The 22824-nt window shown below is 46.7% G+C and overlaps 1 protein-coding gene across 4 annotated transcripts; it reads right to left on the reverse strand.

Annotated features, from left to right (window-relative positions):
• Positions 1-539: 539 nt before the first annotated feature.
• On the reverse strand, positions 540-8684 carry ETFBKMT (electron transfer flavoprotein subunit beta lysine methyltransferase). Of its 4 annotated transcripts, none has more exons than XM_030040437.1 (4): positions 8622-8684; positions 5397-5837; positions 2178-2308; positions 540-1458 (listed from the first exon to the last, which is right to left on the reverse strand). In XM_030040437.1, exons 2-4 carry the CDS (start codon positions 5714-5716, stop codon positions 1094-1096), a joined length of 816 nt encoding a protein of 271 aa, XP_029896297.1. In that variant the 5' UTR covers positions 5717-5837; positions 8622-8684; the 3' UTR covers positions 540-1093. The 4 variants fall into 4 exon arrangements, with proteins under 4 accessions (XP_029896297.1, XP_029896296.1, XP_029896298.1 ...); XM_030040436.2 differs by lacking the exon at positions 8622-8684 and adding an exon at positions 8422-8506 and having other exon boundaries at positions 5397-6645; XM_030040438.1 differs by lacking the exon at positions 8622-8684 and adding an exon at positions 6951-8176.
• Between the last annotated feature and the right edge of the window lie 14140 nt (positions 8685-22824).

Genomic DNA, 22824 nt, shown 5'->3' on the forward strand with positions numbered 1-22824 from the left:
ACCCCATACTTTTTCAAGTTTATAAGCTTCCACCACATTAGCTGGTATTTGGATAGTTGTAGGTGCATTGTGTTCCATTCTGCAATTAGTTCCCCATCACTGTTCAATAGCTAACTGAGAACACTGGTTTCTTCTTCAAATCGCTGCATTTACAGCTTCTTAACTGCGGATCAAGTTTCCCCCCCCCCCCCCCCCCCCACCTTGCAGAGGTTTCTTCTTTGGCAGATGTAGCTGAATGATTCTGGAAGTTGTTGTCCAGCATCTCCTCAGGAGAAAGAGAAAAAAAATTATATCCAACTTTTATTCTGTTACCATCATGGAAGGATTTCTTCATCCCTCACCAGCTTCCTTAGTGATAGATTGCCTTTTTTACCCTGAAAAGCTAGAGAATGTAGATCATTTGACCCTATTCTCTAGGGGATGAAGTTAGCCTATAGCTATTACTATTTAGTCACTTTCCACTTAGTAAAAACTTTGGCTAGAGTTCAAGAAGTGTATTTTAGCTTTGTGTGCAACTCCTAAATAATCACGCTGGCAGCTTCAAGGAAGAGTGAATTTTTATTATAGAGAGGAAGGGGGAAGATTCAGATTAGTTACTTTGACGTTCAGAAGAGATATCCAGAAAAAGAGCAAGGCACTTTAAGTTGAGCGTAGTACGAGCTAATAATCTAGTGGTGAGTTTTATGAAGGACAGCAATAATTTTCTCTGTAAATGAGCTGCAAAAGTCTGCAAAAGCAGCACAGTAATCTTTCAGCCATCGCCTTCTCCCCACAGCAGTATGCTGGATGTCCAAAACATTTCACAATAGTGTTAGAGAGCAAGACATGAATACACATGAAAAACATCAAGCATGCAAACTCTTACATGTAACTTGTCTTTGGATTTGCACTTCAGCGCAGGGCCCTTTGAATATAGTTTGCATGTAGTTTTTACCTCAAATGGAGCGAAAGCCTCTGAGTATGTCTGAAATCAGTACAGTGAAGGTAATCTACTTTGCATCAACAGATACGTTCCATGTTTAATTCCCACTTTCATTTTACATAATTACAAAAAAGCCAACCAAGTGAGACAAAATTCATTACAAAACCAGCTTCAACAGTTTTCTAAGCTATTTGAGGGCTGGTAACTCCAGACAATACTTGATGTTAATCCATTGTTTTCTTGTCTAGTATACTCGGGAAGTGAATATTCTATAACTTTGTGCAACTGACTGTGAATGCTGTGGCTTAAAAACTGATGCCTGCCAGGGTCACCAATCAGCACTTCAGTTTGCTGTATCCTGATGCATTTCCTCAGCCAGTGATGCAGACCATCAGCAAGTTGTTCATCATAAAACATATCTCCTAGAACAATCAGGTCCCAGTTGCCAGCCTCTGAATTAATGATGTTCTTAATGGTGATGGGGAAGGGGTTCAGGTGGTTCAGTTCACAGTTCAAGATCATTGCCATTCCTGCAACTGAAGAAAAGTCAAACAAAAGTTACATTTTAGGATTCTGCCATTCAGCCCCCTTACACGTTTCCTTGACACATCTTTCAGTTTAATCTCAGAAATATTTTTGTTTATCCTTTCTAGGGACTTCCACAGTTTTTGTTATGGGTCAAAATCTGGCATAAAGTGATGGAATTTTATCCTCATTGCACAGGAGAGAACTATTCCTGGAATAGATACCAATGGAAACCAATCACAGAATCAAACCAGAATATCCAACTGCCTTAATCTATGGATATACTTCCTCCCTAACCAATGAGTAATTAAATTGTGAATAAGCTGAATTCATAAATCAATTACAGGAAAACAAAGTCCAGGGGGAAAAAGGCAAAATCTAGGCCCTCGGGTATGAAAGTGCAGAAAAATGCTATGGTCCTACAGAGAAGCCAACTTGCTGCCTGCGCTTGGAGTTCTCTTCCAAACCAGCCATGGTGGTGTATAGGCAACACTTGATAGAAACTTTGCTGTTTGTTCATTCCAAGGAGCTACGGAGATATACTCAGTGCAGGAAAGGCTGGTACAACCCAGCTTCTAATGCCAGCCAAATGCATTCATCTTTTTAGCATTCTTAGAACTATGTTGAGAACCTGAATTGCACCCAAATGGAGCAAAGAAAAGTCAATGTTAAATGTGCTTTAAAAAAATAATAAATATCTTTACACAGAGATGACAAAAAAAGGCCTTACTAGGGTCAATGTCATTAGCAAGGACTTGTGATGCACCACTCATCACAGCAGCTATTGCTGTTGCTCCACATCCACTTCCAAGATCCAAAACCGATCGTCCTTTAACAACCCGTGGATTATCTAAAATATACCTGAAAAGAAAAACTGTTAAAGCAATGAACAAGATTATGCAGATTTGTCAGTTTTTCATTACACTACGTAAGAGTTCTTGTCATACATGTAATGAAGCATGGTATCTTAAAAACATTATCCACATGTGCAGCTGGTACATAGCTCCTTATTTGTCTCTGCTGATACAAAAATCAAGAACCACCATCTTTCTCCCTTATTCCTCCCCTCACCCCCCAAATGGAAAGAAATCCAGCCAAGTAAGCAACATTTTTTTTCAATCAGCTCCTTCTCTGACAGGTGAGCTTATCTAATAACTGGATACAAACTGCAAGGTGACTAAAATGCTTGGCATCAGAAACAGGAAAGTAAACTGTTGGTAAGGGTTTGTAGAAATGAAAAGCAATCTGACTGAAGAAATATGAAAATGTATTTGCAGTGAATATTGTGCCCCTCAAAAGACAAGGCCTACCCATTGCCCTAAAATACTGCTTATGCAACTGCTTGGAAGAAGAGGAATTTCTCCTCTTTCTTTTCCTGAGCCATGCAGACACAGATGCAAATACTGCTAGTCTGCTTAATGTTGTTCCTGAGTAGCAACAGGAAAATGAGAATAGAGCAGTGGTGAGCAGAAAGAGTATCTTCATCTAGTTGCTGACACCTGCCAAGAGGAATCAGCAAGCAGAAACCTCTAGGCTGGAAAGGGAGAAGAACTGACAGAAAGCAAGCAGCAGTTATTGTTAAACACTACAAATCATACAGCTGTTACTGAGGGTTCAGAACTTCAACAATTGCCTTGAAATCCAATCTTCTGCAAAGCGGAAGGCCCTAAGTGACAGGGGGAAGAGCCCTAGGTGACATAAATTACTGCAAATTGCCATAAATTTACTACCATTTACTAGTAACTATCTGTTAAAGTAGAAACAGGAAAGGATTCTACATTTGTGTTGTCTTCTGGCATGGAGGGTGATGGCTGACTCTTCACGCAGGGCTACTGGTAAGCACAGCTTTTGCAGGTGGATTCCAGTGCAGGGAACTGTAATGGAAATGTTAAGATTGGTGTAAATGGCCAGCGGATGGATGGGAATGCCTGGGCCTAGAAGCACCAGCAGGAATGGCAGAAGGAGGCCTAATAAGAGTGTCAAGTGTTGATGGCACCTAGATCCCAGCACATCTGTATACAGATTCCCAGGAGCCCAGACTGGGAGAACAAAAGACAACCTACCCTCAAATTAAACAGTTCGAGCCATTACAAGATGATAGCAGGAAGGTCGAGACCAGGACTGAAGATGCAAAATACCCAGATCAGAAACCCAGGAGACATGAGGAGGACCAGACATCCCATGCCTCTTGTCCTACATGTCATCACAAGGAATCCTACCAGACAGCACGGGCATGCACAGCTTGGTGCTTTTGAGTATGTGGTTATGAATCCGGTCAGTGCAACTAGCTCAGTTTTAATGAAAATCACCTTCTCCTATGAGGTCTGGCACCGTTACCCTAATGTTGCAGCATTATTTGCTACTTTGAAGATCTACAGATGCTCTCTTTCCTGAGGGCACCCAGGCAGGACATTTGTACAGAGGCTCAGCAGCTCTGCTGTTTGGCAGCGCTCCCCCCGAGGCCGTCAGGCCTCTGAGGACAGCCCCTAGTTTACCAACGGGGCAGAGGACAGGGGTGGGACCTCCATGGAAAGTGCTCCGTTTCTGCTTTCTAGGGGCTATCCTTGGATTTGCAACTACTTTGCAGCAGTAACTTCTTGTGTAGAGCATGATCCAGCCTAATGCTGCAAGTGCCTTGTTTCCAGCTGAGTGGTTCTCCAGTTACCGCTAATGACTGGGGTGACTTTGGACAGCTGGAACCGACTGTATCCCCTGGCACACACACAGGGCTGCTGTTGGAGACTGCTGTCTGCCCTGCTGGGTTAATGAGGTATCTTTGGTTACACTGAGAGGAATAGCTTGAAATAGGAGACTCCTGATCTTGTGGAAATGCCAACTGTGAAATGAACACAGTTATGGAAGCAGCATGTTTTCATGCTCCCTTTTTCTTTTTACTTTTCCAGATTATGCAGCTAATTTCTGACATTCCCAATACATCAAAACAAGTGCATAAACAATAAGTCAATAAAGTGGTGAAATGACAGATAATTATTATTGCTACCCAAATATCTGGGCATATGAATCATATAGTAACAAAATGTAGAGATTACCTTGCCTAATTTAATTATGCAATCTTTAGGAGCACTCTAGTTCATCTACATGGCAGGCTAATCAACTCGCAATTTAACTGTTAAGTCTCATCTTTTTCCTGGTCAAAAATGCCTTCCTATTTATGCTTTCTTGCAGAAAAACAGCAAAGCCCCAATTCAGATCCTTCCCTTTCATCTATGTAGGGAATGTCTGACAGCTTGTTCTTTGCTGTAACAATTATGAACTTTTTCTGCTGTTCAAAGTGAGAGATTTGATTTTATATTTACAGAATAAAAGAACTCTAACTAATTCCTGGAAATTAAAGGAACATTAAAGACATTTTGACAGTAAGTGGCCAAAATAAAAATGTGGCTTCTGATGTGACTAAGAGAGAGCCACAATAAAGCTTGACAATAAGGCTGCTGAAATCCTAAATGAAGAGAGTGATTCAGGCTAACCAGCACTCCAAGTGCATCAGCATAAACCTACTATTCTCAACAGACCAGACACACATCCACACTCCTGTCTGTCTCCTACAAAAAAAACCCCACGTGTTATGACAAAACAGCAATCCTCCTGTTTGGAGCGACAGTGAGTGATAAAATTAAACACCTCGCTAGGTTTTGATGGCAACTGCACAGATCCAAATTCAGCCCCATTGTCAACACATGCATCGCCACCGAAGACAACAGATTTCAACTTAAGAGCCGTAAGTTATTCTGTATAGAGCAGGTGCTGAAACTTCACTGCCAACCAGCAGAGATTTTGTCTCTTCATGTATAGGCAGAGAGGAGTATGGATATGCACTCTCGTACAAGGCAAACACACATCGTTAGGCATCACTACAAACAGAGCCAGGTCTGACACTCTGGCCCGCAGCAGGCTGGACTTATCAACTCTGGCGATGCATGCTGCGTACCTGGAGAGGGCTTGGCCTCCTGGCCAGTAAATTGCCCAGAACGGGTCCCCGTAAGGCCACAGGTCAGGTTTTTCCCTCCAGAACCGGCAGCGAGGGGTGAGGAGGCGCAGTCGTATCTCTGGCGTGAGGTGCCCGCTGCTGGTGACCTCCGTGTTCTCCTCCAAAAACGCTCTCACCTCGGGGTCCAGAGACTTGCTGGCGCTCCAATGGCAGCAGCGCTTCCAGCGCAGAGAGGGGCCTCCCCTCCTACTCCTCCAAGCCTTGGCAAAGGTGTTCTGCCTGCCCAAGAGGAGGAGCCACTTCCAGCCGCGGAAGGCCATGTCTCCCCAAGGACAAACCCCAGGAGAGCTCGGAGCAAGGCTTATCTGAAGTGGGTGATGAGGCAGAAAGCTTGAAACAAACTCACAGGATGTTGGTTTTCATAGTGATGGATGACAATTCCTGAAAGGAGAACAATGCTACGTAAGTGATGTTTCTTCAGTAACTTCAAGGCTATACACCACCAGGGCTTTAGAAAGAAGAGGTCGACATGCTGTTGTGTGACCATGAACGCGTGCCTTGCCCCTGCCCAAAGAGCCTCTGAAGTCCAAAAGAAGTGGTATTTAAGAAAGAAGCTATCAAGAGACCCATTCAGGAGAGTGCTATAAACATATCCAGTGAGAAACAACCAGTTAGCTGGATAGCTGGTAGAGCTAAAAGTTAAATGTGCAGCCTTTTAACATCTCCTTCCCTCTGCCTTGAAGATAAACACACAGCAATCTACTCCCATTTAAGGTTCTTCCATTGAATCTTAACATTTTGTAGTAGGGCTCTGGCATTGCAGAGCAAAGCAAAGGTTACCAGTAGGTTGTTTCAGAGATGCCATTAATTACAAGTTTTATAATGGTGATGAGTCTTTTATATGAAAGCATCTTTTTAAAGGCAAACAATTAAAGGATTTCCTCAAAAGACTTTCCTCTTTCTCCCTCAGATTTGTGAGGCTGCCAGCTCCAAAATGAAAAAAAAAAAACCAAAACAAAAAAACCCTTTAAAAAAGTCCCCAAGAACTGATCTTAATCAGAATACTCCCAATTTGTTGCATTTCAGTCTGTATTTTAAAGGATCAGTTAGTCTTATGGTGCAATAGTCTCATGTGGATGCTCTCGGCTGTAGAAGAAAGTAGACCTCCATCACTGTAGCCCACTCCCTGTAAGGGAACTATATAAACATGCTCCAAGCTGTCTAAAGAGAGAGAACCTGAATCCAACACCTTTACAAGAAATTAAGTTTTTAAAAGGTGAGACATTCAGACTGGATGAGCTCACACTCAGGGGCCTTCTGACACCACTCAAGGCCAGTTTTCAGGTCACAAGCAGTAAAGAAAAGGAGAATGGAATATTGGTATGTCAGAGTTTAGACTCATTAAAGAATCAGGAGAATGGAGAGTGGAAAGCCACAGCACTCAGCTGTCAGGCGAACGAAGAGCCTCTCAGCGCTTCATCACCACACTCTCCTCACCCACCATCTCTTGCTGACCCTGGGTCTTTCTTACGCTGATCCTGCGAGTATACTTACCAAGCAGTGGCCTGAAGAGAGAGCAACGGTTTTCCTGCCTTCCTGCTCAAATCTCCTCCTTCATCCATCCTTTAATATTTCCGTATCTGTTTTCCTTCCTCATCTTGCTCTCTAATTTCTTTTCAATAACTCGGACTGACTTGCTTCAGGGCACAGCTTTTGAACCTCCCCCTAAACTGATGACCAGAGCAGCATTTAAGGCCTGCGCTTCCACAACAGCAAGACTGCAAGTACGAACAGATACAAGAGAAACCACGCTCTCTGTTTTGTGATTATTTTCTCCCTTCTGCAGTGGTTTTCATGAAAAAGCAGAATGATGCGTGAAGAAAATCAACTTCAGCCCACCCCTGCCAATTTGTCACAACAGAAGAATTGTGGCCAGCTTTGCCATCTACAGCTGTGCAGGCTGTCCTTACAAAAACTAGACAAAGGGACAACAGGAAAAATATGCTAATAAAACAAAGTCTTAACACTTTATATAAAATTTCATTACTTCAGTTTTTCTTTATTTGTCTGTATCTTTAGTAGAAGTTTGTATGCATTTAGTGGCATTTTTGTTGTGTGCTGGCCTCTGCTTCAGGTACTGGGTTTAGGTTGATGGCTTACTAAAATGTTAAGCTGTGAACTTCCCTCCTGTTACACTTGGCTATTTAGGCTGATAGTCCAGTTAAGTCTTTTCTTTAAATCATTGGCTAAAGGCTTTGTATTTTTATTACAAATAAATACATGTGACTGAACGTTTTGCATTTCTCCACATTTGAGAATGCCATTCAGCAGTGTCTGTGTAATTAATGAATGTAATTAATGAATGCCTTCCTTCTTGAAGGCAGAGCTATATAATCCTCATCTGCCTAAGGGAAGCATGAAGTTAACGGAAATCAATCAGAAATATAAATCTTGTCAGCTAATGCCATATGCTGGTTTTTCCCCATGAATTGCTGCAAATTAGCAGGACTGAGATTCGGTAGCATACATTTTGCATCGCCTGTCATGATGGTTACTCTTTTTAAATTAATTGTCGGTAGAGAAATAATCTGCCAAGAGCTCTGTGTTCAAAATGTCAAACTGAGCTTAAGCATTTAGTGCTGGAAGGCATCAGGATAGATAGCCTTGCGTTTGACACTCCTAGCCTTCCCACCTTACGGGAATAAAACCAGTGGGCGACTAGAACTTGGAAAAGGGGACAAACCCAAGCAAAACCCACCAAAAAAAACCCCAAACCCCAACCCAAAAAACCAAACCCGATTCTCGTGCGATTTAAGCTCGCTCTTTCGAAAGCAGCAGGTGCCTTTCACAGCATAACCACACCGACCCCGCGCTTCCCCTCGGCAGACGCCAGACCGAGCGGCGGCCGAGGGCCGCCCGCTCCAGCGCGGGAGGCAAACTCCGCGCCGTCACCCAGCCCTGCGGCCCCAGCGCTGCCGCCGCTTCCGCCCAGACCCCCCCCGGCTTCTCGCCCCGGGCCGGGCACCCCTCCGGGGGGCACGGACAGCCCCAGCGGCGCGACGCCGAGGGCGAGGCCGCCACCGAGGCCGCCGCCTGGGCCGTCCCACCCCGCGCAGGCCCGGCCGCGCCGCGCCGCTCCGCAGGGCCTGGCCGCGGCCACGCCGCCCCCCGCCGGGGCAGGACCGGGGCAGGAGCGGGGCCGGGGAGCGCCCGGCCCACACCTACCTGCGCCCGGCCGCCGCCACCGCCGCTCCGCCCCGCTGCGCGGGGGCCGGGCCGGGCCGGGCCCAGGAGGGCCGCGCTCTCCGCCCGCCCTTAAAGCGGCAGCGCCGCGGCCCCGGCTCCGGTCCCCGTCCCGGTCCCGGCAGCTTCGGCCCCGGGGAGCCTTGGCTGGTGCTCGGGGTCGTTGTTTTCCGTACCGCGGCGCTTCGGGGCAGCGGCCTGGGCCTGCCCCTCTCTAAATCCGGACCGCTGATCAGTGTCGTGTGCTTGCTCTGCTCCTGCTTCTTTTCTAGCACTTTTATAAGACCTGCGTCGGTGTAAACGAGCTCTGTGTTTTAGAACGTTAATACAAATCCACATGGGAAGAGGAGTAATAATACATGCCCGAATTTGACAGCAGTGAAAATGAGATTTTTTTTTTTTTTCTTCCTTTGCACATCAGATCAAGGCCACTGTCAAATCTGGCATGGCCTAACCAAGGTTTCCCAATCTCTTTGAGACAGCAACAGCTATGGCGAACAGGTGCCGGCCACCAAAAGACCCCCCAGCCAGTGCTCCAGTGCTGGGTCTGTTCCTCAGGCAAGCTGAGCCTGCCTTCCCCTCTGCGTGTGTCTCTTCCCCGCGCTCCAGCCGTCCCGTTAGTATTTCCACCGCTCTAATGACCCCCTCGCTTCTGCCCTCCCCAGACCCTCTCCGGCTGGGCAGGAGGGAGAGGCCTTCCCTCAAAGCACCGCGCTGTTGTTGGTGTTACTCAGGAGGACACAGCTCTGCTCCGGACAAACCCACAAACAAGCGGCGTTTCCCCCGAGGCCCCAAAGTGCGTTTGCACCGGGCAGCGACCGCGACTCGCCGGCGGCTGGACGAGGAACCGAACCCTTCCCCGGCCACCGTCCTCCCCCGGCGGGGGGCCCAGGCGGGCCCGGGGCCAGGGCCGGCCCCCGCCGCGGGCGCAGCCAGGCCAGGCCGGGGCTGGCGGCGGTTGCCGGGTTGGGCGCTGGCCGGCCCGCCGCCGCCATCCCGCGGCCGTCCTGCCCGCAGGGGCTCGGTTCGCTGCGGTATGAGCCGGCTCCAGCCGAGGGAGGCTGGGGAGAGAGATGCCCGCCGCTCTCCGACGGCCCCCGCTGGGTCTCCGGTCCCACCCGCCGGGATTTAGGGAACACAAGCAGCTTCTGACAACGAGAGGGACAGACGTGGTTTTCTCTAGCTTCGCTGCGGGACGAAGCGTCCCAAATTCCTCACGCTGCGTTTTGAAAAGGCTCTTGTGCGTTGCCTGAGGTGATGATCCTAAGTCCTGCAGCACTTGGGGTGCCAGGTTTTTAAAAACCAACCTGGCGATTGCGCAGCCTAAACCTGCGCCTGACCCAATCTCTGAGGTTATGAGGCCATCTAGTGATCTGCCGGCTTAGCACAATTAAAACGCGCTCTCCAGGGTGTGAAAGGTGCTTACACGGCAGGACCTTTAAAGGTGGGTGATCCCCAGTGTCCCCAGAGAAGTGGCCCCGGCATGCTGGGCTGCAGAGAGGCCGGGCTGGAGGCATGCACTGGGCACGGCCAGCACCCAGGCTGAAGCTGGTGTCCATCTACCACATGAAGGAACCTGAAGTCCACGGACACGTTAAGCTATAGGGACACTCGCGTGCCTTTTACTCTTGTAAAGCAGGGCTCATGCTCAGTCTTTTTAGAAATTATCCCCCCCCCCAGTTTATATAAAGGTGTGGGCCTTTGTGGTTTAGGGTCAGGAAGGACGTTATTTCTTGGAGCCCTGAGGGGAACCATGAAGTTTCAAAGGTCTTGAGTCCTTCAGCAGCTCTTGCTGGTCCTCTGCGAGGAGGGAGACATTGAAAACACTCATAACACCCAAACCTGTGCACAAAATGTGCAATTCAGGACACCGGTCTTTGTGCCCTCTACATACACACCACCATGCTAGGAATAAACAATTCCCTAATGTAACAGGAAAATCATTATCAACATCAGCTCAGGATGCCATGTAAGACATGGTAACAGCTTTAAGCATACTGACAGGTGATGATACACCTCTACCTTGCACATTTTGGTTTATGCTTGAGAAGTTTCTCAGAGAAATCTGACAGGAAAACTTTTTCACTTGGATCTTCAGCCTCTTTGATTGGGTATTTTAACAAACAACTTCTCAGGTCTAGTTTTTCTGAACTCCTGATATATGATATTACTCAGTAGCTATGTGAACCTCAGTGAAGCCACTGCTGTCTAATACAGACCAACATCACGCTGAGGCAGTTAAAAAAAAATGTTCCCTGGCTGCTCCCAGCTCGGGGATTGCTTAGGTGAAAAAGGAGGGGTGAAGTCCTTGCTTCCGAGTAACATTGGCTGGGATGTTAAAAACAGAAATCCACTCTTTCTTGTTTAACTACAAATATTTAGTTATTATTGTATAGACTCCTAGCACAACATAAGAAAGCTCTGATACCAATGATAGCTGCCATCCCTCTTGCGAGGTCTAGGGGAACCACTTAGACTTTCAGGACATGCTTTGTGCTGATTACTTCAGCAAAGTATCAAAGCCTGTCTCCTGTGAGAAAAAAAATGTTTCATTTCCAAAGGCTTTTTGCTTTAGATGGTGACATCTTGAGAATTTTTGCTGCTCAAATGTACGGTATACTGTGCAGCCAACTACCGTAACTGTGCTGGAATTTGCTCTGAGGACAAGGACATGATCACAACATAACATCGATTTGGCGCATCATGGAGGAGTGCAACACTTGCAAAATGCAGTTGTAGAGTAGCACACCAGGGACTTCTGCATGTTCAAGGGAATTAGCAGATTACTGGCTGATGATACAACTGCCCAAGTCTCGGGGGAAATCTTATTTGAGCCAATTAACAACAAAGAAATGGAACTGCACAAGGACAGAGAGAAGGGAAAGGCAGTGAGGACCTTCACATTAACCAGCCCACGACTCATGAATTTTCACAGGTAGATACAAAGATTTAACTCAAGGAAGGCAGACCCGTGGTTTGGCAGCCAGGTGATCACCCCGGTTCATTCCTTCTTTTCTAGCTGTTACAGCTCCAGTTTCCAGAACTCTTTTTTGCAAGGCCAGCTGCCACAGTTTGCTGCAGCGGTAGGGCCTCAGTGCGATTTCACAGAAGGGAAGATGGGTGGATTCAGAGCACTGTTGATTTGTAAAAAGCATCCCAACAACTCAATATCACAGTCAGGGTTTTTGCACATCAGGATCAATTTATGTTACCCAGAGGCTGTGAGAGCAAGTCATTATCAAAATGTAGCTGACGCATTAGCTAGTAGGTAAGGTAAAATTGAAGATGAGAGCTCTGGCTAGGTAAGGGAGAGGCAATTCAATTATTCTGTTGTGCCTTCAGCTACAATCCACACCTACTCATTTCAGAATCACGGTACATCTTTTGCAGCTGAAGAATAGATATCCTAACATAATAAAAATCACACATTACCTGTAATACGTCCCGAAAGCATTAGATGTGTTTTTCATAGGATTACCTTTCCTCGCTGCCTTGCCAGCTGCATTAGGTTAGGAGCAGGAAAGAGCAGCAGCTGGCAGAGATAAAGTCATCAAGTACCTTTTGGCAGTGAATGCAAGAAGGAGAATCTGCAAGGTGTGGCTTTTTTGGGGGGTGGAGGTGGGGTGATGAAATGAACAGAAGCTGTATTAATCTGACCCTTGTGGCACTGCAGAGTTAGTGTTACTGACACGAGGAGTCTCTGTTAGAGCCTTGATGGTAAGACCAAGAAGGTGAAAACTATCATCTCTGAGCTTGTTCTTGATTTTGTGTTTTGTCCATGTGTGCGATTAAAGCATGCTTGGCCTTAGCTGGCTGATTGTGTTCATGCACAGTCAGACATGGGAGCATTTTTGTAGCATAGGTGAAGACTGGAAAGATGTACAGCGTCAAACGGTTTGTGCTTCTCTCTGGTGTGTTGTTTGGATACTTGTTTTGACGTTAAAACTAAAGGGTACGTATTTTCAAGCCCTGTTTTTGAACAGGTGAAGTCTCCTTGAACTAGTGGGCCTTTGACTCCCATGTATCCCTTGGAGTCATGACGCTTGGGCTCCTAAGTTTCAGGTCCAGCAATATTTTGTGCCAATCAGCTAGCATGAGTGAAGGCTCGCTGTGGAGGAAAATGAGACAGAAAGCAGTCCAGCCTGATTAACATATTTGTAGCTAATGAACGTGTCCAGAGACGTGTCCTGTAAAAACAGGTGCTCTGGTGGTTTTAGTTGCATGGCAAGAAGGCTGCAGCACAGGCAGCAACAAAGAGGACGCAGCCACCACGCTGGCATAGCCGCTTCTGGTGATACAACTACCTGTATGAGCACACTGAAAGAGGTAGTGGTGGTGGGAAGTTTGCAGTGGGCTTTTTTCGTAGCTCCCTTCGGTCTTCCGCAAACTGAACTATCCCTGTTGTACTCTTTGTACTGTTGGGATGCTACTGTGGTCATCTGTAATAGCTTTCTGGATGCCAGTGTCCTGTCTTGGGTGGCCAGGGGTCTGGGGTCACAGCAGTCTGCAGGAAGTTTTTGGATATCCCCAAGGTGTGGGCCAGCTCTGGAGCCAGCCCAAGGTGGGACACGCGCGCAGGGGGGAAAAGGAAGCACTGGGAATAGAGCCAAGCAATGGCTGTGCCTGGTGTTACAGCATTTATTTGGTGGGTTTTTTTGTTGTTGTTGTTTTGGATTTTTTCTGTGTTTTCCTGCAAAGCTTTGAGAGAGGAAGATGGTGGAAGCTGAGTGAAAAGGGCAGCCAGGGAAAGGGTCTGCTTAGGCACTGTGAAGCCTCTCCAGTCTGGTCTCCAGAAAGCCCGTAGCTGCCTAAGTTTTCCTGAATGAAACAAAGACATCCTCCATGTCCTCGTCCCTACTGACCTCCTATGACAGGAAAATCCATCCTGTCTGCCTTCCCCGCATGGCTTTGTCCTACATCCCCTCCACCTGTGATGTACCAAGGGCGATACACAAGTCTCATGAATTCAGTGTATTTATTAGACCTTAGCTTTTCCCAGACAGGCAGAAACAATGTCAAACAACAGTGCTAAGCCAACATTTAGTCTGGAGCATGAAACCATGACCACAGGTTAGGGCCTTAATGCAAGTGATGCTTCCCAAGCTTAGCTCTCTTTGTTGCCAGGTAGGCTGGATTCACTACTGTGTTTAAACCTATGACTAATTCCTTCTCTTCAGGCAGATTAATTGCTCCAGCTTGCTCCAGAAACAGCGCCTGAAGCTGTAATACCTATGGTCATCTGATGTCAAGGATCATGCTAACAGCCATTGGTGCCAGGGATAAGGTAAGCAAATCAAGTTTTCAAAGAGCTGCATCAGTTAAGAGCAGCTGGTTGATTTTGTAATTCAAATTTCCTAGTTTCCCGCTGGTGCTCAGAGCTTGGCACTAGCTGAACTCTTCCTTTTGCCTTCCACATGGTAGTCTGCCAAACATTTGGACTCTTCCAGGGACCTGGGGACAGAGGAAACGATGGAGATCTGAGACAGACAAGACAGACAGGTGGTGCTTACTCTCTAGAGCTCCTAGAGGAAGCTGTTTGCCAAGGACCTGATACAATACACCTCCTCTTTTGGCTGATATTTGCTATTGCGTCTTGGGAGGGTTTCAGGGTCCTCAAGCAACTTAGTTGTGAGTCAGGATTATGCTATGTCAGGACCTCTGCTCTTCACTATTTTGCACTAGTATCCAGAGGACATGGAAAATAAATGATACCATTGCAAGGATGCCCGGAGGGATGGAAACGCAGCTCTCCTGCAACACCAGCCAGGTCCCTCACATGATGAACAGGCTGGAGCTTAAATTCAATGTGACTGAGGACAGAATAGCTACTGTTTATACACATGGAGGCATGGAATAGTCACAAGGGGCTGGAAAAGGCCTCAGTCTTTGGACCTCTTGTCAATTTTCAGTGGTATCCTACAAAGCGTTAGTTTCACTGGCTTTCCCATCCATACTTATGCAGGATACGCTCCAAAGGGGCATTTGGCACACCTCTTCTTTAGGACACATGCAACTCTGTCACTTTTGTATTAACAGGTTTCAGATACAGACCTGACCAGATCCATGGTTGGACTTGATGATCTTAAAGGTCTTTTCCAGCCTAAATGATGCTGTAGGGTTTGTTTACAGAACAACTTAAACTGACATTAGCCCATACATAATGTCTTTGCGCATTTGAAGCTTCTCCAGGCTTGGCGTGTCGGCAATGCGCTGCAATTTCCTTCACCACAGTAGAGGACATGGTGCAGCAACACTCAAATGGCTTGTTGGGAGCAGGCTCACTTCTACCTGGACCTGTTACCCACAGGGCTGGGCAGGTTGCCCATGGAGCTGCTTGGATGCTTCCTTGTCGCAGCCCCAGGGCTCCTAACAGGGAAGGCAGCCCAAGAAACCCCCAATATCATGCTGTGTGACCTTGCATCTTGGATTTTATCAGCTGAGGTGTCAAGCTTCGTGCAAGCAGCTGCATCCAGCTCGAGTGGAAGCAGCAGTGTTGCTGTGACCCTGCAGCACAGCTCTTTGGCTGCTGCACCGTGAACTGGTGCTGGGGGAACCAGGGCGGGAGCATCTGCAGGCAGGCTAATCCTCAGTCTGAATAAACCTCCCAAGGATAACGGAGCAGACAGGCTCTGTCATCTTCCAAACCAGAAAGTAAGCACTTCTACAACTGAAATTGGCACATCTCAGCTGCGTGTGCTGGTGTCAGGGCCTTGAGGGCACTAATGGGTCTTACTGGCCCTGCCCACTCCCTGGGGCTCCCCCCACCCTGCCCACAGCCCAGGACCCTATTTCAGCACCCCTGGGGCTGTCGGTCTCTGCCCCAGCAATGTCACAGCAGGGCTGGTCTCCAGCTCCCCACAGCCCTGCCCGTCCATGGGCCCCACTAAGCCATCCCCCTCCCCACAGCCATCCCAGAGCTGTGTTCTCAGCCAGGTTCCCCTCACTGGGTCTGATCCTGGCCCCCACCCGTGGGCTGGCATCAGAGTCAGAGCAGCCGGACATGCTGACAGTGCCAGGCACCAAAGACCACTGCTGCTCTCTTGCCTTCACCCCTGCCTGATAGTGCTGAGCACCAGGAAGCTGATGGCTTTGATTTAGCCTGGGAAATACTTTTTACTGGGATTTCCCAGTAATAGTTGTATTTTAGCCTGGAGGGAGGTGCTGAGCTAGCCCATCGCCACATCAGACAGTGTCAAATGCTCCCACCCCCAAAGGATGTGCTTGATGGGAACTGCTGGAATTGCTCAGCATGGATCCAGGCTTAAATAAGTTGTGGCTATTGGTTTGCAAGGAAGTCGCTAAGAAACACGATCCTCAAGGAGAAGTGAACTGCTTTGATCTCTCTCCTTCTGTTCAAAGTGAGATTTCCAGTAAAGTGGGAGTGCAGTAAGCTAATGCAGAAAAGCTACAATCTAGCTGTTGTCAGTAGTAAGTCTCCTAAGCAGCAAGTACTTCAAGGCAATGTGCTGTCATCAGGCATGAAGAATAAGTGGCAGAGAGATATGGCTGAACCTATGGACATAAATGTTTAGACTTCTGCTAAAAATGCTAGTAAGGAAATTGAAACAGACCCTTTAGTGCTTCGATTAGCAAGAACTGCTTTTAGATTCATAATGTAACATTGCTGCAATGATGTGAACACGTGTTATAACAGAGCATGCAGCAAAGCAGCAGTCCTTGCTAAATGACAAAACAATTCACGATGCATATTCATTGCAGGAAATACTTTTCATCTGTCCTTGATCTCATGTTGTATATTGGCTATGGATTTGGTGGATTTGGATTTCTTTAGCATGCCCTTGGGCTTTCAAGTGTGCTAGGATGCATTGTAATGTAGATGCAGGGTGTCTGGCACTTCTTACTGAATGAGGCTTCAAAGGGAAGTTGGGAAATTGAAATCAGGGAAGTTGAAATCAGACTCTAATTATACTTGTACAGAGGCCAAAGGCATTTTGACAAAGAGCTTACCTGCTGTTCATGGACAGATTTTGTCCAGAGCACATGAAAATGTAGGGTTGGTTCACGCTCCCACTGGTATCTGCAGATATGGGACTGCCTGATTTTTGGAAACCGAGATAAAGGAAAACAATATTTGTGACTAGGCTTTGAACACAATGCCATTACTCAGGTAGATGTGACAGCGTGAGCTGGAAGCTTTCCCAGCACCAGAGATCAGCTAACTGGGAGCACAGACCACTGGCACAGCTGTGCCCGAGCCCCTGCCACCGCAGACAATATTGCTGTGGGCATGTGGTCCAAGCAGCTCGCCAGGATCTCCTCTTGCCTTTCTCCTTGCCACAGTATGTACCTATGAAGCTCTAGTGTTTTTAAAAGAAAGGCCACAGCCCTTTCCTTATGCTTTATGTGGGCTGGTATATTATGTTGCAAGACTCTTTTACCTCCTTGGGGTTTTCCGGAGCAGACAGATAGTAAGGTGCCAGGATCCTGGAGCACTGAAAACAGAGGAATTGGAGTTGAGAGGCAGGGAAACAAACACCCTCAGCAGAGAGCAAAAATAATTTCAAAATGAAGAACAGAGGTTTGCTGTCCACACCGAATACCTGCCTCATCTCAGGCCCGGTGTGAAAGGCATCTGTCAGCAGATGAAGTCGTTGGGACGCGTGGTCTGGAAGGACTCGGCATCGGGGCTGCTGCCTGCGTAGAGGTCCATCTGCCTCCCGGTGCGATGCCATCGGGGCCAGCTTTGGGAACAATAGAGCTTTGTGCCTGGCAGATGTTCGGGCAGAGGAGAAGCAGTATTTGCTTTCTTTTCCTGGGGGCAGTTGAAGCACAGGGAGTGCACTGACCTGATTTCCAAGAGGCTGACGCTTCTGCAAGTCAGGCTACAAGCGATTTGGCCAAGGTCATGCAGCGAGTGAGTGATGCTGTCAGAGATGGATGGAAATCTCTGTGTGGGTGCTTTAGCTTGATGGTCGCAGCACACCACCTCCATTAGTGTGTGACATGCTAGTGATTTATCCGAGCAGCGTACTTTGCTGATTAGGTTTTATCTCTGTAGCGGCTGGAACAGTCTGTGTGTCTCCTACATCCAAAGAGCAGAAGGCGTACCTCACTGAGCAAAATATGGTCTTTGACCTCAGGGTCTTGGCACTGAATCATACAAAATGTAGTGGCTGCATATGCTCCTTCTCCTGACTTCATGGGAGTGGGGGGGGAGGAAAGCCCACCTAATCAGTTGTTTGGCAGGAAGAGGGGCACCTCACAAGCTCAGTATAAAATCACAGGCAGAAGTGGATCGAAATGGCAGGAGTCACCACAGATTTTTGCCGTTCTGTGCCACCGAACACGTGGTGAGGAAAGGGCAGGGTGGCAAAGGACACGAACCTCCAGAAACCGGGCATGGCAACTGCAGGGTTTGCCTTGGAGTTGTTTCTGAGGCGGTGCTCAAAGTCTGTGTGCCCTATCTGCCCGGGGTGTCATTGCCACTTCACCCCTGGGATCTGAACCCCTGAGAAGGCTGATTCAGGCTGGGGGGAGGTTTGAAACACAGGAGAGGAGGCCAGCCCTGAAGAGGAGGTGCCTCCTCAGCAGAGCGTTGAGCTGCATGCTGTGAAGCCTGGCTTGCAGCACAAGGACCACGCAAATGATGAAAGGCAACGTAGTTCCGTCTTTGCCCATGTTTTTAGGATCTGTTTTCTGATGGTGAACTGGATGCACTCACCAAGGAGGCAGACGAGGCTACAGATTTTTTGTGAAGTAAGCAGCAGGAACACAGGGCCAGTCCTGGCAGGGAGGGGGGAAGAAGGTGCAATTAACTATTAAATCATTTCAGTTGCCTTGTGAAACCTCTCCCTGAAGGATCCTCTCTGAAAGCGGATAAGAGCAGAATGTATCTATATGTGTTTGCAATGCAAGGGCGAGGGTATCACGGATGTACGTAAAATGAATAAAATGCAATGAGCTACAACAGGGAATTAGAGATTTTTAAACCTTCAAATTTTAAATCACCAAAGCTTCAGAGATCCTATGGCAGAGATGCAGGAAAAGTAGTCATCTTTTACTTTGTTATCTATAATTCTGCTGTATGAATAATAATTACACAATGTGACAGAGGAAAGCCGTGTGCTTTTATTCAAGCTTAATCTTTATAGATATGAGGCCAGTATAGAAGATGAGCTACTTGCTTTAATGGTATTATAATTTGATTTAATATTAGAATATGTGCCTGCAGTATCTGCTTTCTAAGCAACAATGAATTGCACTGGAGGAAATGTTCTTTGCTTTATACCTTATGGCTAGTGATCTGGTTTATTTTGTTTTAAACCCTAAGGCAGCCAATACCTTTCCAATGGTTTAAGTAGTCTTCTTGCAGAGAATAAGAATTGCTTTCTTTATGAACCTTGCTATAAAATCTTCTGCTGTTGTTTTTCTTCCCACTTCTGCTATATCCTCTTCTCTGCTTTGTGCCAGAATGACTTCAATTTCAGTCTTACAGTCCATCCTTTTCCCATCCTTATCCCATTTTTTTCAGCTGACTATTCACACTTAGCTTCTTGTGAAGCAGCACTGTGAACTGCTTGACTGAAAGTCAGCCAAAAGTAGAAAATTTCTTCTGAGTGTTACAGACATTTGTATTGCATCTTAGTGGTTTTTCCCTCTCTTCCACCCTACAGGATCTCATGACCCCATAGATATTAGAGCAAAACAGGAGAGGCTTTCAATGGAAAATCAATGTGGCTTGGCAGCTGGTGAAAGATCTTCTACAGGAAACTGTAGGGCTGTGTGAAGGAGTTGAGCAATCCATCACCAGCAGCATGATTTCCAATTCATTGAAGAACGCTGAAGAAAATAAAAAGTGAAGCAAGAGCATCACAGCAAGGAGAAGGGATCTAACCTTTAACTAGCAGGTTTTTTCCACCTCTCTGAAGCATAGGGCATTGGCTCCTTCCAGAAGTAGGACAAATTGCTTGACGGGCCTGTAGTCTGATCTTTTATGGCAGATCCTAAGGGCAGGGGGGGCTGACACGCTTGTTAGCATTTGACCCAGTTTAAACTAACAGGTTCTGCGAAACAAAGGCTCGCTGAGAGGTTAAGGAGAGGGAAAGCTGAACCAACTTGATATTGATAGAAATATTCACTGCAACTGAAGACACAAGTACCTGAGGAAGAAGAACAAATCCACCAAGCCAAAAACCTTCCCTTGCTGTGTTGCACCACTGGCGATCCAGCTGGTGATGGGACAAAGCTGTTGTCACAGGACAGCAGATCAAAGCAAAAGGTCCCAGGCAGATCTGGTCTATGCCAGTAAGTTTTTCTGTGCTCATCCCACTCTGAATCCTACCTTATCCCTGTTCCTTGGAGGAACACGTAAGAAGCTCCTAGTGCTCTGACGCTGCTTTGTGCTCTGCTGTGCCAGGGACAAGACTTATCTCCCCGGGATTATTGTTAATATGCTTTGAATAGGGGACATCCAGCCCATCCATGCCCATTGTGGAGCTTTAACATGCTTTGTTGGTGAAAGGAAAAAATACTTGTAATCCCACCCAGTTACCTCCAATCATCTGAGATGTGCCTCACGGCACAATCCTATCAGTCACTGCCTCTTCCTAGGCTGTACAAATGCTTTTCCGTGGCATTTGGCTGATTAGTGAGTGTGTGCAGCAGCTCATGATGCTTTGGGGTCTCATCTTCTTTATCCTCTCACTCTTGCAAGAAGCTCCACAGCCCCTTTGTGGACCTGCCTGTGACCACTGTGAAATTTAAGCAATTGATGTTGCAAGTAGAGCAGAAGCATTTGGCCTGTCTCTAAAGCAGGGAAGCCCCTCTAGAGAGGCACTGGTGACCAGTGCAGGGTGGGTTTGGATGGTGAAAAGACAACCAAAATGCCTAGATTCTGGAAAAAAGTAGTTCAGAAAATCTCAGTATGGAGAAAAGGCAATTTTGCACACTGAGGGAACACCTTGATGCTTTCCTGTGCTGTACATCATAAGATAGTGGGCATCAGGCAACAGCCTGTGATAGAGAGAGGTGCCATTGCACTTTACTCATACACCTGATGCGGGAAGACTTCATGGCACAACAAAGCATGGGGTGGGCACAAAGTGCTCCTGCGTGCTGCAAGCCAGCGCAACTCAGCCAACTCCGCTCTGCTGTGTAGGCTTGCTCCAGCCAAAGGCAAAGGCCTCTGCTGCCTTTTCCTGGGAGCAGTTGTTTATACCTGGATAGAAGAAGGAAGCAGCTTACAACGGACTTGATTGTGTTCCTGTGAGAGTGAAAGAAGGCAAGTGAAAAATTAGCTGTAAATGGGTATCCAGTCCACCTCCTCGAGCGGAGGAAAGTATTGCCACTAGGCAGGAACAAAAGGGTCTTGATATAACTAAAATCCTGCAGTCGGGCTCTGAAATTTTTTATTATAATCGATGTTGTTGTCCAGTGAGCTAACTTTCAAGCCTACTTGCACTGTTAAAATCTCCTAAAAGTTACTGATTCCTGGGGATTAAGAGCCAGGATGGAGGAAGAAAACATGAGTGAAGAAGAGCTACCCAACGGCACCATGCAGCGTCTAAAGCCAGACCAGCTTGGAGGGAAAGACTGGAACAACTTAGATGGAGAGGTTTAGATGAGAAAAATCCAGGCCCAGGGACATAACGTGACTCATCAGAGCCCAGACACACTTGGCACAGCCAGGTCTGCTGGCACTGCAAAGGAGCTGAGTGGCCTCATTGGGATGACGTTTGTGCCCCAGAAGATCAGTTGTCTTAGAAGAAGAAATCACTGCCCCCATGAAACTCCAACAAGTGTTTGTGGGAGCTGTATGTACAGGAGTGGGAGCTCAACCTCACAGCTGTTCCAGGAAGAGGAGTGAGTTTATTAGATTTTATACCTGCAATCTCACGTGTTGTGCTTTATCCCCTTGTTTAACGCTATATGTATTACTGATTTTATTGAGATTGAAGTGTCTGTACACTGAACTTTATTCAACCAAAAAAATGCTATCCTGTACAGAAAAGAGCTAAACCAAAACAATCTAGAATTGCCTGCTGCCCGAGGGGAAAAAAGGTCAGGACTGTTGTGCTAATTTTGGGGTTAATCTTAGAAGCAGTCCTAACTTGTACATCCTTTAGAGAGGCTGGTGAAGCCTCTATCTTGGACTGCCTGGAGCCACCCATGCCATTGGGCCTCCAAAAGAGAAACCTACAATATGAGAATAAGATGGTACTTCTCCACAGTAAGAGCAATTAGGTTTGAATGAGAGTCAGAGGCTGACTTAACTCTTATCATCTGACCTAGAGCTGAATAAGCAAATACATACAAGTTAATAAACAAACCAAACCAAACTAAATAAAATAACCTAGCTCTCAGTGCAAAGTCGAGAAAATAACTGGTGTCCTGGCAAATTCCTACGTGGATCTACCAAGGTTCACTTTGTTACAGCGAGTGCTGCAACCACCAGACTCAGTGATTGTGATAGAGGACTCAGCTGCTTCTTTCTTGGATATTGGGAAGTGAGGAAATTGGTTTAGCTCTTGTCTGCTTTCAGTAGAGCACTACAGGAAGCTGAGAAGTAAAAGGGCATAAAACTTATTAATTCAAAGGGAAGAAGAGAGAGAGAGATGCTGACCTAGGTTGCCTCCAGGTAGGAAGGCACAGTTGTTCCAGATACCTCCATAAAATGACCCATGCTGGATGAAATATCAGGTTCCTTGCAGGCATTTCCTTATCAAAGGCGCTTGTTGAATAAGAACAAATGTAAATCACAGAAAGAAAAAAATGTGGCTCATGCTGCAGAGAAGGAAGTGAGAGAGGTCATAAGAGTCCACAGAAAGCAAAGGATGAGACTAATTATCACAGACTGCATGGACCAAGACTAGTAAACAGATAAACACAAAAGGATGAAAGTGCAGATTGAATTCTGCAGACAGCCTCCTTAAAAATATACAGGCGGCAGAATTATCTGACGTAAGCGGGGATCTCATCAGTTTGGAGAAGAAAATCTCAGAACTTCAGAAGAATCATCTTTGCCCCTTTAAAAGTAGGTGCCGCTCCCGAGCGGATCTGCCAGTACTTTGGCATCGGGTAATAATAATGGGAGGGGTTTTAGCAACGGGGACTAAATAATACTGACTTCTTCCTGGACGTGGCAGAATGGTTAGTAAATCTGAAATAGACTGGGAACGAAGCAGCGTTTTAGATGTTTGCTTTGAAACAGAGCGCATGTAGCGAA

Source organism: Aquila chrysaetos, chromosome 17 (genome assembly GCF_900496995.4).
Source record: "Aquila chrysaetos chrysaetos chromosome 17, bAquChr1.4, whole genome shotgun sequence".
NCBI lineage: Eukaryota > Metazoa > Chordata > Aves > Accipitriformes > Accipitridae > Aquila > Aquila chrysaetos.

Bases quoted from the DNA above. Each gene is read 5' to 3' on its own strand.
- ETFBKMT (XM_030040437.1), bottom strand. From the start codon at position 5,716: ATGGCCTTCCGCGGCTGGAAGTGGCTCCTCCTCTTGGGCAGGCAGAAC. The intron at 2,309-5,396 runs GTACGCAGCATG...TTTTCTTTTCAG, and splicing joins GGAGGCCAAGCCCTCTCCAG to GTATATTTTAGATAATCCAC. The intron at 1,459-2,177 runs GTAAGGCCTTTT...ACTTTTCTTCAG, and splicing joins TGCTAATGACATTGACCCTA to TTGCAGGAATGGCAATGATC.